Source organism: Aquarana catesbeiana, linkage group LG05 (assembly GCF_042186555.1).
Source record: "Aquarana catesbeiana isolate 2022-GZ linkage group LG05, ASM4218655v1, whole genome shotgun sequence".
Classification (NCBI taxonomy): Eukaryota; Metazoa; Chordata; class Amphibia; order Anura; family Ranidae; genus Aquarana; species Aquarana catesbeiana.
In genome coordinates, this window is record NC_133328.1 from 381,385,261 (window position 1) to 381,398,996 (window position 13,736).

The 13,736-nt window shown below is 41.1% G+C and overlaps 1 protein-coding gene across 1 annotated transcript in view; it reads left to right on the plus strand.

Moving 5' to 3' along the window:
• The window catches only part of RIOK1 (RIO kinase 1), a 69,747-nt gene that overhangs the window by 27,062 nt on the left and 28,949 nt on the right, over positions 1–13,736 (plus strand). Inside the window, exons 5-10 of the mRNA XM_073631014.1 lie at positions 1,408–1,450; positions 3,179–3,271; positions 3,768–3,880; positions 8,382–8,462; positions 11,855–11,941; positions 12,280–12,417. Coding sequence (XP_073487115.1) covers positions 1,408–1,450; positions 3,179–3,271; positions 3,768–3,880; positions 8,382–8,462; positions 11,855–11,941; positions 12,280–12,417 — 555 coding nt within the window. The remainder of the gene's footprint in view (positions 1–1,407; positions 1,451–3,178; positions 3,272–3,767; positions 3,881–8,381; positions 8,463–11,854; positions 11,942–12,279; positions 12,418–13,736) is intronic.

Sequence of the window (13,736 nt, forward strand, 5' to 3'; positions counted from 1 at the left end):
TCAGTATACACAGTACAGCACACATACAGCTCAGTACACTGTTCATACATGTCAGTATACACAGTACAGCTCAGTACACTGTTCATACATGTCAGTATACACAGTGCAGCACACATACAGCTCAGTACACTGTTCATACATGTCAGTATACACAGTGCAGCACACATACAGCTCAGTACACTGTTCATACATGTCAGTACACACAGTACAGCACACATACAGCTCAGTACACTGTTCATACATGTCAGTATACACAGTACAGCTCAGTACACTGTTCATACATGTCAGTACACACAGTACAGCACACATACAGCTCAGTACACTGTTCATACATGTCAGTACACACAGTACAGCACACATACAGCTCAGTACACTGTTCATACATGTCAGTACACACTGTACAGCTCACATACAGCTCAGTATGTGTGACCTCACAGATACGCTTCTGGAAGAATGATCAAACATTCCCATACACACATTCCTAAACCTTGTGGACAGCCTTCCTAGAAGAGTTAAAGCTGTTATAGCTGCATAGGGTGATCCAACTCAGTATTGAACCCTAAGAACTTAAGCCTCATACACATGATCAGATTTATGGACGACCGTTCATCCGTTTTTTTGTTGCATGCTAGTCTCATGTCGAAAGTGAAGAGGTTACTCACCATACATAAATTCTCCTACGACAGAATACAACTTCAGAAGTGGTGTAATATGTTGAATAGTTCTTTAGTTTCTGAGCATGCATAGTCTAGTTTTTTTTTTTTTTTTTTTTACTAATTTAACGAAAATCGGACGTAGAGTTCACGTACGACAAAAAATTTATAGTCTACACATCCAACTTTTGCCGGACGAAAAACCGGAATCGGCTGTCAAAAGCATAATTTTCGTATCGGGTATACTGGCCTTAAGACTGGGATGCCATTAAAGTTCATGTGTGTGTAAAGATTAGATATTTTTTCCCAACCATATAACTGGTTTGTTATATTTAACACTGCATATAGATATACAAGAATAAATAGTTTATTTATTTATTTAGGGTTTTATCCAATTAATACGAAGCTATAATCGGCCAGCTAATTGATTAAGAAAATAATTTGTTGCAGCCCCACGTGTAACCCAAATCCTTAAAATAATACTTCACCAGAATGTATCGGCAGCAAAATTCAAATGTCCCAATACACTAACTTTTAGTGAATCGCTTCAACCAAGGAGTACCTAACCAAATGATCTAGGTGTCTTTCTAGCAAAACAAGGACATTTACAGCCCCTAAACTTAATGGCAGATTCCACATTTTTGTCCTGACGGGTTATCTTTAAATTACTTGCAAGATAAGCAATAAAGTATAGAATTATAGGAATATGCAGGTGGCATATTTCTTACACAAATATATTTTTCTTTTTTAACAGGTATCGAGTTAAAGATAAATCTGATAGAGCTACAGTTGAACAGGTATTCTATTTTCTTTTTTATTTTGATTTCTAGAACTATATTGTTCCACAAAAACAGTTGTTTTAGGAGCTGTGTTCTTGGTACTGGCAGTAGACGCAGCATCATCAGGATTCGGTATGGCTGAATTAGATAAATCATGGAGTTCAGTGCAAGAGGTTTAAATGAACCTGTGCTTTTCCCACTGGAAGCTTAGGCTTTGCTAGGTTAGTGTTGGGTTCAGGGGTTTAGTTTAACTTTTTCAAGATTTAATATTAGGATGTAAGAGTATTAAGAGTTAAAACTGAACTCCAACTTTAAGGCAACCCATACCCCATACATTAGCCATTTTTTTCTGATTAACACACTGGTTAAAAAAGTACCCGATTCCCCCATCCACCCACTCGATGTGGACAGGGGAATCTTTCCCGCTGACTTATTGTGTTCTGACAGTGGAGAGACTTCCTTGCTGTCAGAATACACTGATCAGTTCTGCTGGCTATGGCCAGTGGCACTGATCAAGTGGGAAGAGCCAGAGGATGGTTGTACAGAAGTCGATCGGTACAGTTGTGCAGGCTTCGATCCTTTGCTGAAGGTGCTTACTTTAATTTCACTGTGCACTGTGAGTTTCTAAAGCTTTAACACAACAAACAGAACTTGTCTTATTTCCCGGCTGGAGGACATCCAGCATCATATAGCCTCACCAGCCTGACTGTCCTTGGCCCCTCTTTTATTGATTGATTATCTGTTCTTTCAATCATGAAGGCTGAGCATTACATGTGGGTGTTTCTTAGGGCAGTCTGCATGAAAATATAGCCTGCCTATGAGCACTTGCTTCCCCAGCCTGAAATCCTCTCATAAAGGTATTTCGATATTTGCATTACTTCTTCTTTAAAGAGCCAGCTCACTGCTTGCATCGGGCTCTTGAGATGAATACAGAGGCAGCATGCTGTGTTGTTTTCAGGAAATCTCCGCACAGCGCCCTGCTGGCCCCTCCCACAAGCCATGATCTGCTTGCATTGCAGAGACCCAGTGATAACATCACACAATCTAAAATAAGTATTTAATAAATATAGAAATGTTTTATTTGAAAAATGGAATTTGCATGTTCATAAAAGGGGAGTGAGGAACCAGGGAAGGAAAAATATAAGCAGATTAAACAAGTGGTTGTAAATCTTTAATTATTATTATTATTAATAATCATTTTTTTTAAACAATTATGTAATACTTACCTGCTCTGTGCAGAGCATCCCGGATCCTCCTCTTCCCGGGTGCCCCACCGGCGCTTCTGGCTCTTCTACCCCACCCCCTTTTACCTTTTTATAACCACTTTAAAGAGCAGTTCCAGCCTGTTAAAAAAAAAATTAAGTCAGCAGCTACAAATACTGTAGCTGCTGACTTTTAATATAAGGACACTTGTCTGTCCAGGGATCCTGTAACGTCAGCACCCCAAGCCGATCTATCCATCGGCTCTGGGTGCAGGCACCAGCATCTTCACTAAGGGAAACAGGAAGTAAAGCCTTGTGGCTTCACAACTTGTTTCCTACTGCGCATGCGTGAGTTGCGCTGCATTTTCTGAATGGTCCCGCTGTCTTCTGGGACCCGAGTGGCAAGCTAGCGGAGCTTCCCCTTTTGGGTGGAGCTCCGCTTTAAGCTTTACAAGCTTATTTTATGGGTTTGGGTATTATGTTAAAAGAAACATCTGGTTATTGCTTACAGTTACTTATTATGTTAATGTGATCTGCTTATAAGGTGCTAGACCCGAGGACACGGATGATTCTCTTTAAGATGCTTACAAGAGGGGTAATATCTGAAATAAATGGCTGCATCAGCACGGGTAAAGAAGTAAGTATACAGCAAAGTGCTTTACGAACCCTTGGCTCAATTTCTTGTGTAGCATTTGAATACATTTTATGTGAATTTCACAGAACATTTAGATAATTTTAAGGTTTAGTAATTGGCTTGGTGAATAAACATTTGCTAAGATTCTATAGGGTTAAAATGATAATAACTATATGTTGTCAAAATGTCGTGATGAGTCGTTCCTAGTATGAAAAATTGGATATTCCGAAACAATTAGCATCTCTCTTTCCTGAGGTTAACCAACAGAAAACAATTCGACTGAATTGGCTAGATTATGTTTAAGAAGTGTCCTTTCAAAAGGTTGATTACTTTGATGTATATTCTAAAATGTAAAATATCAATTATTTTGCTTTAATTGTATTTGTATATAATGGTATTAGAGGGTGTGATACAAAAACCCTGTAATTTTTCAGTACTAGAGCTCTTGTGGTGTTTTTACTGAACACAGGCATTATTTTGAAGGGTTCTCTTTCTTTAGGCTAACGTCTACCATGCAAGTACTACTGATGGACAAAGCAGAGCAATAAAGATTTATAAAACATCCATCTTAATGTTTAAAGACCGTGATAAATATGTGAGTGGGGAATTCAGGTGAGAACTTTAAAATGCATGTGATTATCTTGTCAGGGTGTTACTGTTTTACTGCATTACGAATCATAATATGTTGTCTAAGCAGAGCCAGATTTAAGGCTAGGTCACTTAGCCCATGACCTAGAGTGCCAGCACTGCTAGGGATGACCCATTGCAGCCTAAGATATTTTTATCCTGCACCCCTATATGCCACTGTTAGTCATTTATAGGCTCATATGGAGCCTATAAACAAACAGGTAATTGATGGCCACCACTGCTAATAATTTCCCCAAGTACAGATCTATTTGCATTTCCTAGAAAGCACCCGGGCAGAAGCTGACCTCAGACTCAGAGTATATGCCTTTGCAAGCTGGCTTTCTTAGCTGCTTTACACCATGCAGAGCTAAGATTGTCTGAGTTGTGTAATATAAAATTGAGACATGCTTTACTGAGCATAGCAGTAACACTCTGTTTTTGCATTTGATGATTGGTAGTTTGTTTAAGGTGTAACAGGTAATATTGACCCTTTTTTTTTTTTTTTTTTGTTCTTACTATGATTTTCTTTAAAGTATTTTGCTTACTCTCATTTTTGACTTGCTGACTTCATCTCCAGTGCTGTTTTAAATTACCTCTGAAACCGTGCACCAATTTTTATTCAGTGCTGTTTTGTTGTGTTCTTGTTGAATGAATCGGGGTTTAAACGAGAGAACAACACATAGGTAAGCGCAGTAGGTTACATATGCTGTTTAAGTGCAACTGAGTACAGTGAGTATAGGTAATAATAAAGGAGATGCACAGTAAGAAAAATGCCATAATCAAGATTCCATAGGAATCACGTTATCGCAATGCAAATAGCTTCTTAACAGTATAATTGAAGGCTGAAACCCATAGTATAGCATAGTAGTTGAGATGTCATCAAAGTTGTAAGTGATCTAATAACCTCGGATGTCAACTAACAAAGCTGCTAAAAAAAAGTGTGGTGGTGAATACTATAATGTAAATGCCATTGACTTTAGTAATTTACAGTACAAGGCCTGGTAGATACTATAAAAATGCACTGCTGCTGAAACGAATAGAGAGAAAAAGGTAGAACGAAATGGGGAGGAAGAGTAAGAAGGTGGAGGGGGAAGCAGTTCCTCTGCGAACAAAATGGCCCTGTATGCTTAAGGCATGGAATAATTACAAGGTGTTCGGGAAGACCCATCATGGGAACAATAATGACTCATCAAAACTAGGAGGCAAGTAGTGAAGTTACTCGAGGATGCCAAAGTTGCTCATATTTGCTCACTTTGTCCAACTGGATAGCTTCCACCTTGACATGGATCATGGTCTGAGTAATTTTGTTTTTAGTTTCAATTAAATTGAGATTATGAGACTTCCATGCTTTGGCAGTGGTTTGTTTGGTGGCAGTAGTGATCCTTAGCAGTAATTTAATTGGCAAAATGTCAAGTTTGTGGGTCTAGTGTTGAGAAGGGCTATAGAGGGATGCAGAGAAATAGCATCAGATAATCTTGATCATGCTAAAAATATCTGTCCAGAAATTTGGGACTAAAGGACAGTCCCACCAAATGTGTAGGTTGCTACCATTGTCAATACAGCTGTCAAAACAAAGCGGGGAATTTGGAGCATATTTCGCAATCCTGATGGGGACCATATACCACCACGTAAGGACCTTATAGTTTTTTAGTGCTACATTGCTTTGCGAGGCATTGTGGCATTCCAAATGCCGTTACATGAGTCAGTGCGCAATGTGATTTCAGTGTCATTCTCCCACTTGGTTGTGTATGAGGGTAGGGTAGAGTTTAGTTTAATAATTAATTGGGTGCACAGAATGGAAATCAGCCCTCTAAAATAGGGATCACGCTTAAACACATGTTCAAAATTTGTGATCTGAGTTAAGGCAGTTCAGGCTTGTTGGTAAGGAGTGTAAAAGGGTCTAAAACGTTCAGAACGCGGAAGCCCGGGACTTTTGTAAAGTCGTTATGTTCGTGTAACGCTTGTAATCTTGTCACTTGCTGAAATTGACCAGCAGACAGCACAAGGGAGCTGGGCCTATGGGAGAAAAAAAGTATCAATCTGAATCTGTATCTAGGAGTCTGTATTTAGGGGCTTTTTCTCACCTGTGAACTACTTCTGTCTCCCCTACAAGTGGGAATACAAAAGCTTGAAGTTTGATGAAATGCAGGTCAGAAGGACGTCATCTACAGGCCAAATTAACCTCTCGATGATTTCAAAATCTCAGAAATGTCTCGGCTTGATGTCAAAAGCAGGCTGCATTTGCCCATCCACACAAGGCAATTGACGCGGTCCAATAAAATAAACCTGACCTTGCCAAACATTCTAAAGTAACAAAAACCGTGTGAAGTGGGGGCACCATAAGTCATTGTGCCTTCAAAATTATCACTTTATCCCTGTTGGAAATTGAGACTGCAAAAAGGGAAGAAAATCATTGTGGGCAATTTTTTCACACCTAAACATGGCCAAAGAAATGAGTTGAATATCAGCAGATTAGAGTTGGATGAGGAAATGAAGGGATGTTTTTAGACCTGCCATCTGCCGCAGACATCCCAGACTAATCAGAACGAAAAGGTAGCCCCAGCTGAATTTCATTAGACAGGACTCTTCTGCCGAGACTAGATTTGAAATCAAGTAGGACCGTATAGTGCTGACTGATGGTTGTGTGCATCATGTATGAAATTTCTACACATGCCTAAATACTCTTGGTACTAAACCTAACAAAAATACACAGATCAGCCATAACATTATGACCACTGACTGGTAAAGTGAATAGCATTAATTATCTTGTGACAATGACATCAGAAAGTGGGTGGGTTAAATTGGCCAGCAAGTGAACATGGTTTTCCCTGAAGTTGATGCGTTTGAAAGCATATTAAATAAGCAAGCATAAGGATTTGAGCGACTATGACAAAGGACAAATTGTAATGGCTAGATGACTGTGTCAGTCACTCCAAAACAGCAATGCTTATGGTCTGCAGTAGTCAAGATCTACCAAGCCCAAGGAAGGAAAACTGGCAAACTGCCGACAGGGTCAAGGGCAGTCAAAGGCTCAATGATGCATGTGGGGAGAGATAGCTGGCCTGTGTAGTCCGATCCAATCGAAGCACTGCTGTAGCTCAGATTGCTGAAAAAGTTAATGCTAGTTCTGATAGAAAGCTGTTGGAACGTACAGCGCATTGCAGTTGCGCATGGGGCTGTGTAACTGCAGACCAGTCAGGGTGCCCATGCTGACCTGTGTCCACAGCCAAAGCGCCTACTATGGGCATGGGAGCATCACAACTGGACCACGGAACAATGAAAGAAGGTGGCCTAGTCCCATGAATTCCAGAATGGTTTGAGGAACACCACAAGAAGTTTAGAGTGTTGACTTGGCCTCCCAGTTCTCAAACTCTCAATCGAATCAGTCGTCTGTGGGATACGCAAAAAAAAAGACTGATCCATGGAGACCCTACTTTGCAAATCACAAGACTTAAAGGATCTGCTACTGATGGTTTTGTTTTGTGCTAGATACCACAACATACCTTCAGAGGTCTAGTGACTTCCATGCATGGACAAGTTATATTGGTTAGTCATAATATTAACGCTGATCAGCCATAACATTATGACCACCTATCGTAACATGACTACCCACCTAATATTAAGTTGGTTCCCCTTTTTCTGCCAAAACAGCTCTGAGCCATCGAGGCATGAACTCCACTGGACCTCTGAAGGTATGCTGGAACCAAGTCATCAGTAGCACATCACTGCCTCCACCAGCTTGCCTTCTTCTCATAGTGCATTCTAATGCCATTTCTACTCCAGGTAAGCGATACACATGCACCTGGCCAACCACATGATGTAAAAAAAAAATGGGATTCATCAGACCAGACCACCTTCTTCTTGCTCATTGTAGGTCTTTTTGGCTGTGGATACGGGTTAGCATGGACACCCTGACCTGATACACAACAAACTGTGATGTACTGTGTGCTCTGACACCTTTCTGTTGAAACCAACATTATCTTTTTCAGCAATTTGAGCTATGATGGCTCTACTATTGGATCAGCCTTCACCCCCTAGGTGCATCAATGAGCCTTGGCTGGCCATGACCCTGTCGCCAGTTTTTTCCTTTCTCAAACCACTTTTGCTAGGTCCTGACCATTGCAGACCAGAAACCTCCTACAAGAGCTGCGGTTTTGGAGTTACACTGACCCAGTCATCTAGCTTTTGGAATTGGGCCCTTGTCAAAGTCATTCAAATCCTTGCACTTGTCCGTTATTTCTGCTTTCAACACTTCAACTTCAGTGTTATTTACTTTATCTGTCAGTGGTCATAAAATATTTTGGCTGACTGGTGTAGTTTCAGAAAATTTTGTTCAAATGACAAGCAAGTTTGGTCCAATTTTATCAGTTGAAAACGTTATCCATTCTTCCTAGTCAGTCAATTACCTTATTTGCTTTTTCTCTTTGCTTGAAGGTGTTTTTTTATGGTGTGTGGTGTGTTTTTTAATTTTTTACATTTTTTTTAGATTTCGACATGGCTATTGCAAAGGGAACCCGCGAAAAATGGTTAAGACCTGGGCAGAGAAAGAAATGAGAAATTTAATAAGGTAAATTAATCTGAGCTCTGATCGCTTTATCTCATTCATAAGGTGGGTATTTTGTACACCATGCTGTACCTGTTTAAGCCATGTATGTAGGGTGAGGGTCATTGGCAAAACAGGTGGATGGGGCAGATTGTGTAGTTGAAATCCTTGGTGTGGATGAAGATAAAAAACAGAATACCTGTCTTATACAGCTGTGGCCAAAAGTTATGAGAATTACACAAAAATAATAATTTTCTCAAAGTCTGCTGCCTCAGTTTTTATGATAGCAATTTGCATATACTCCAGAATGTTATGAAGAATGATCAGATGAATTGCAATTAATTTCAAAGTCCCTTTTTGCCATGAAAATGAACTTAATCCTATAAAAAAAACATTTCCACTGCATTTGTGAAGAAGGCTTCAGGGCACCCAAGAAAGTCCAGCAAGCGGCAGGACCGTCTCCTACAGTTGATTCAGCTGCGGGATGGGGGCACCACTACTGCGGGATGGGGGCACCACCTCACTGTGCGTGCAGATGCACTCACACCTGCCTGCTGCCATTCCTGAGCAAGCTCTGCAGCAGGCAGGTGTGAGTGCATCTGCACGCACAGTGAGGCGAAGACTTTTGGAGGATGGCCTGGTGTCAAGAAGGGCAACAAAAAAGCCACTTCTCTCCAGGAAAAACATCAGGGACAGACTGATATTCTACAAAAGGTGCAAGGATTGGACTGCTGAGGACTGGGGCAAAGTCAGTTTCTCTGATGAATCCCCTTTCTGATTTTTTTTTTTTGGGGCATCCTGAAAAAAACTTGTCCGGAGAAGAAAAGGTGAGCGCTACCATTGGACCTGTGTCTTGCCAACAGTAAAGCATCCTGATAACAGTTGGGACTCCTATATGCCTTTTTAATTCTACTGAAATGTGAGTGCAATCTTTGTTGCTGCTCTTTTAATTAAATTGTTTTTAAGTCTGCACCCAGAGGTGCCTCCGTTTCTTGTTGTTTTTTTCAGTAAAGCATGCTGAGACCATTCATGGGTGAGGTTGCTTCTCAGCCAAGGGAGTGGGCTCACTCACAATTTTGCCTAAGAACACAGCCATGAATAGGGAAAGGTACAAAAACATCCTCCAAGAGCAACTTCTCCCAACCATTCATGAACAGTTTGGTGACAAACAATGCCTTTTCCAGCATGATGGAGCACCTTACCATAAGGCAAAAGTGATAACTAAGTGGCTTGGGAAACAAAACATAAAAAGTTTTGGGTCCATGGCTAGGAAACTCCCAAGACCTTAATCCCATTGAGAACTTGTGGTCAATCCTCAAGAGACGGGTGAACAAAAAAAACCCCACAAATTCTGACAAACTCCAAGAATTGTTTATGCAAGAATGGGCTGCCATCAGTCAGGATGTGACCCAGAAGTTGACTGACAGCGTGCCAGGGCGAATTGCAGAGGTCTTGAAAAAGAAGTGTTAACACTGCAAATATTGACTCTTTGAATGAACTTAAAGTGTTACTAAACCCAGTAATATGAAAATAGTTCATTCGCCTCCCCACAGTGCCCACAGCTTATAAATCTTCTTTTTACCCTAAAAAAATGCCACTATATACCTTTTTGGATGATCTGTATATCACAATTACATGATAAACTGCACAGTTTCTCCAGCGCTAAGAGTTCAGGTAGGAGGAGATTTCCACTACAGCCTGTATACACACCCACTTGTGTGATGTCAATATCATGTGACCTGGCTAGCTCTGAGAACAAGTAAATGTTCTCTGCCGCATAAAAGACACAACTGAGTATGTGCAGGTCCGCTACCCTGCCTGTGTTAGCTGGCCTTACCCAGATAGACAGTGCAGGAGGGGGAGCCTTTTTACACAATGCAGAGGATTAACCCCTTTAGTTCCACAGTGAGTATAACAAGCATGCTATGCTGCATATACAGACTGTTGTGGGTTTAGTAACACTTTAATGTAATTGTCAATAAAAGCCTTTGACACTGAAATGTTTGTAATTATATTTCAGTATACCATAGTTACATCTGGAAAAAAAAAAGACCTAAAAATGCTGAAGCAGCAGACTTTGGGAAAATTTAATATTTGTGTCATTTTAAAAAAATTTGGCCATGGCTATAGATGACTTATTTTTTATTTTTTTTGTAATATCAGGGCCTGCTCTTTTGTTTTTGCAGCTTTAACCTCTTGACAACCTGATTAAAGTAGATGTATTGCAAGCAGGCAGCACAGCCAGGCACCATGACGTATGTGGCAGTGTACTTCCTGGTTTAGCAACAAGCATGTGCGTGCACCATCTGCTGACCTGTGCTGTGATTGGACACAGCATGAGTTTGTCAGCAGATTTCAGCCAATGACTTAAGGCTGAAACCTGCTGACTGGCTGTGGACAAATACGGTATAGTGTTCTGTGCACAGACAGCCGTCTGTCTGTTTCTTCTCCCTGAAATCCGAGTTGGAAAAAGAGCAGACAGGTCTGTTAGTCTCCTGTCACGCGAATTAGATGTGGGGGAAACACGCATCAAATTCACAGTGAATTTGAACCCAGCCTTACACTTGCTAAGCACACAGGTAAGCCCCTGATTGCCCCTTGATGTTAACCCCTTTCCAGCCAGTGCCATTAGTATAGGGTACAGTATTATCACTGATCATGGTAATTTGTGTCAGTCAGCATTTCTCCAAGACAGAGTCTGTTAGCGCTAGATTGCCCACCACACTGTTACACTATAAGTCGCTGATCACTGCCATTACCAGTATGGTGTCTGTTTTTGGGGACACAAGTATGATTCTGATCGTGATCAGGCTACTGATCTGTACAGTTTGGTTTTTACCAAAGACCCTATAGCAGAATACATTTTGGCCTAAATGTATGAGAAAATGTGATTTTATTGGATATGTTTTATAACAATTGAAAATATTTCTATGAGCCGCTCAGAATGCTTTCAAGAGGAAGCCAGGCAGTGGCTGATAAAATAATACTGGGCTTATGGCTGATATCTTCAGCCATAATCCGGTAAACCACTTGCAAACCGCAACGTATATAAACACATATTGTGGTCGGCAAGTGGTTAAGCAGTATAGACACTTATTTTTAATGTTTTGCACCGCTATACCTGCAAAAGGACCAGCCTGAAGTGATTTAGCAGGACTTGTGACTGAAGTTCCATGTTAATGCATAGCATGGGTAAGGAAATCCTTTCATTAAAGATACACTTGCTGGCAGAAGGGACCCTGGCAAGAGGTTATTACCTGTGCAAGACAACAGTGATGGGCAATGAAAAGTACAGTCTGCATTGATGTACTTTTCCTACTGTTAAAAACCCTTTTCCTCACTACAAAAACTCTGATTTTACTAAAGTTAAAATGAAATGATAATAAAAATCACTTTGTCTGCTTTTATTATTCAAGGTTAAACACTGCAGGAATTCCCTGTCCGGAGCCCATTTTGCTAAAGAGTCATGTCCTTGTGATGGAGTTTATTGGGAAAAACGACATGTGAGTAACTTTAAAATTCCCTTTTCAAAGTGAACTTTAAGAGGATTAGGTATCTAAATTATTTGAGCAAGTAGTGGTTAGTGAACCACTTTTTCATTAGCAGTCCAAGTTTTTAAAGCTGTGTTTATCAAAGTGCCTGAAATATGCATTGCCCTGTAGCAATGGATCCATTTCAGCCCTGCTGTTGTAAATGGTACTCCAGTTATAAGGGGGAGCTCAGACAGCTCTTTTTACAGTTTTACACACAAATTAGGTCCATTTTTTTTCTAAACTTGTTTCTCTTATATTTTTCATTTGATTTCCCTCTGTTCTCAGCAATCTTTTGCTTCCATTTTAAGGCCAGCTCCCTTGCTGAAGAATGCCCAGTTATCGGATTCCAAAGCCCGAGAGAGTTACTTGGACATCATTCAGTATATGCGAAGGATGTACCAGGATGCCAGGCTTGTGCATGCAGATCTCAGTGAATTTAACATGCTGTAAGTAATGCACATGGCCATATTCCAATTGTGATTTAGGGTGAAAGAAATGATCTCTATGGAGCTAGATCCAGGTCTATTTCTAATGCCAAGCAAGTGTGAATGGTGCTTAAATAAATTATTGGCTAATAAATTTATTTTGTAAAAAACAACCACTACCACTACAACCCCCACCACCAAAGAAAAACCCCCCAAAAAATTGTAGGTAATCCCAATTAACTTAAAACACGACATGGACTTCACGCAAAAATGAAAAGAGAGCTTTAACCACTTGCCTATCGGCCACCTTTACCCCCTTCCTGCCCAAGCCAATTTTCAGCTTTCAATGCTCACACTTTGACAATTGCGTGGTCATGCAACGCTGTACCCAAATTAAATGTTTATCATTTTTTGGGAGACCGATAGAGCTTTTTTTTTTTAGTGGTATTAAAGCTTTATTTATTTTTTATTTTTTTAAAGAGGAGTTCCACCCGAGGTCCAGTCAAAAAAAAAAAAAAAAAATTAAAAGTCAGCAGCTACAAATACTGCAGCTGCTGACTTTTAATTGGACACTTACCTGTCCCAGGGTCCAGCGATGCGGGGGGCTCGTCTCCCCCTCCGTTCAGCGGCGCCGGCATTGCAACTGTGGCCGCCGGGCTGTGGCTTCACAGCCTGGCACCCACGGCGCATGCGCGAGCGGCGCCGCGCGCCGTGATTGGCCGCTCAGTCACCTGGGACCTGTAATGGGTCCCAGATGATTGACAGGAGGGAGGGAGCAGAGCTGAGCCCTTCCTGTGCCGAGGGGGAAGTGATGTCACCAGCCCAGGCACTGGAAGAGGCAGACTACGAGGGACCCCCTAGCAACAGGCATTTAGAGGTAAGTAAAAAAAAAAAAATCCAAATTTTTTTTGTATTTTTTTTTTTTTTTTTTTAGGATTTTTCATGTAATTTTTTTTTTTTTGGGGTGGAACCCCACTTTAAATAACAAACATGGTATACTTGTGTGCTCTGTGTAGTGGTTTTGCACAGAGCAGATCCGATCCTCTTCTTTTCGAGTTCCCTGCTGGCGCTCCTGGCTCGTCTCCCTTGAGCCCCCAGAGAAAGCCACTTACCCTTGGGTTACCGGTGCATGCTTGCTCCCGAGCCGCTGCTTTATGCGTCCATAAGACATATAGAGCCGTGGCTCGGCCCCACCCCCGCTCTCTCCTCATTGGCTCACTGGCTGTGATTGACAGCAGTGGGAGTCAATGGGCTCCTACTGCTGTCTCAGCCTGCCGCTGTCTCGAAGTCCTGGAACAGTCAAAGCTATCATGAGCATTGCTGGATCGGAGGGAGCTCAG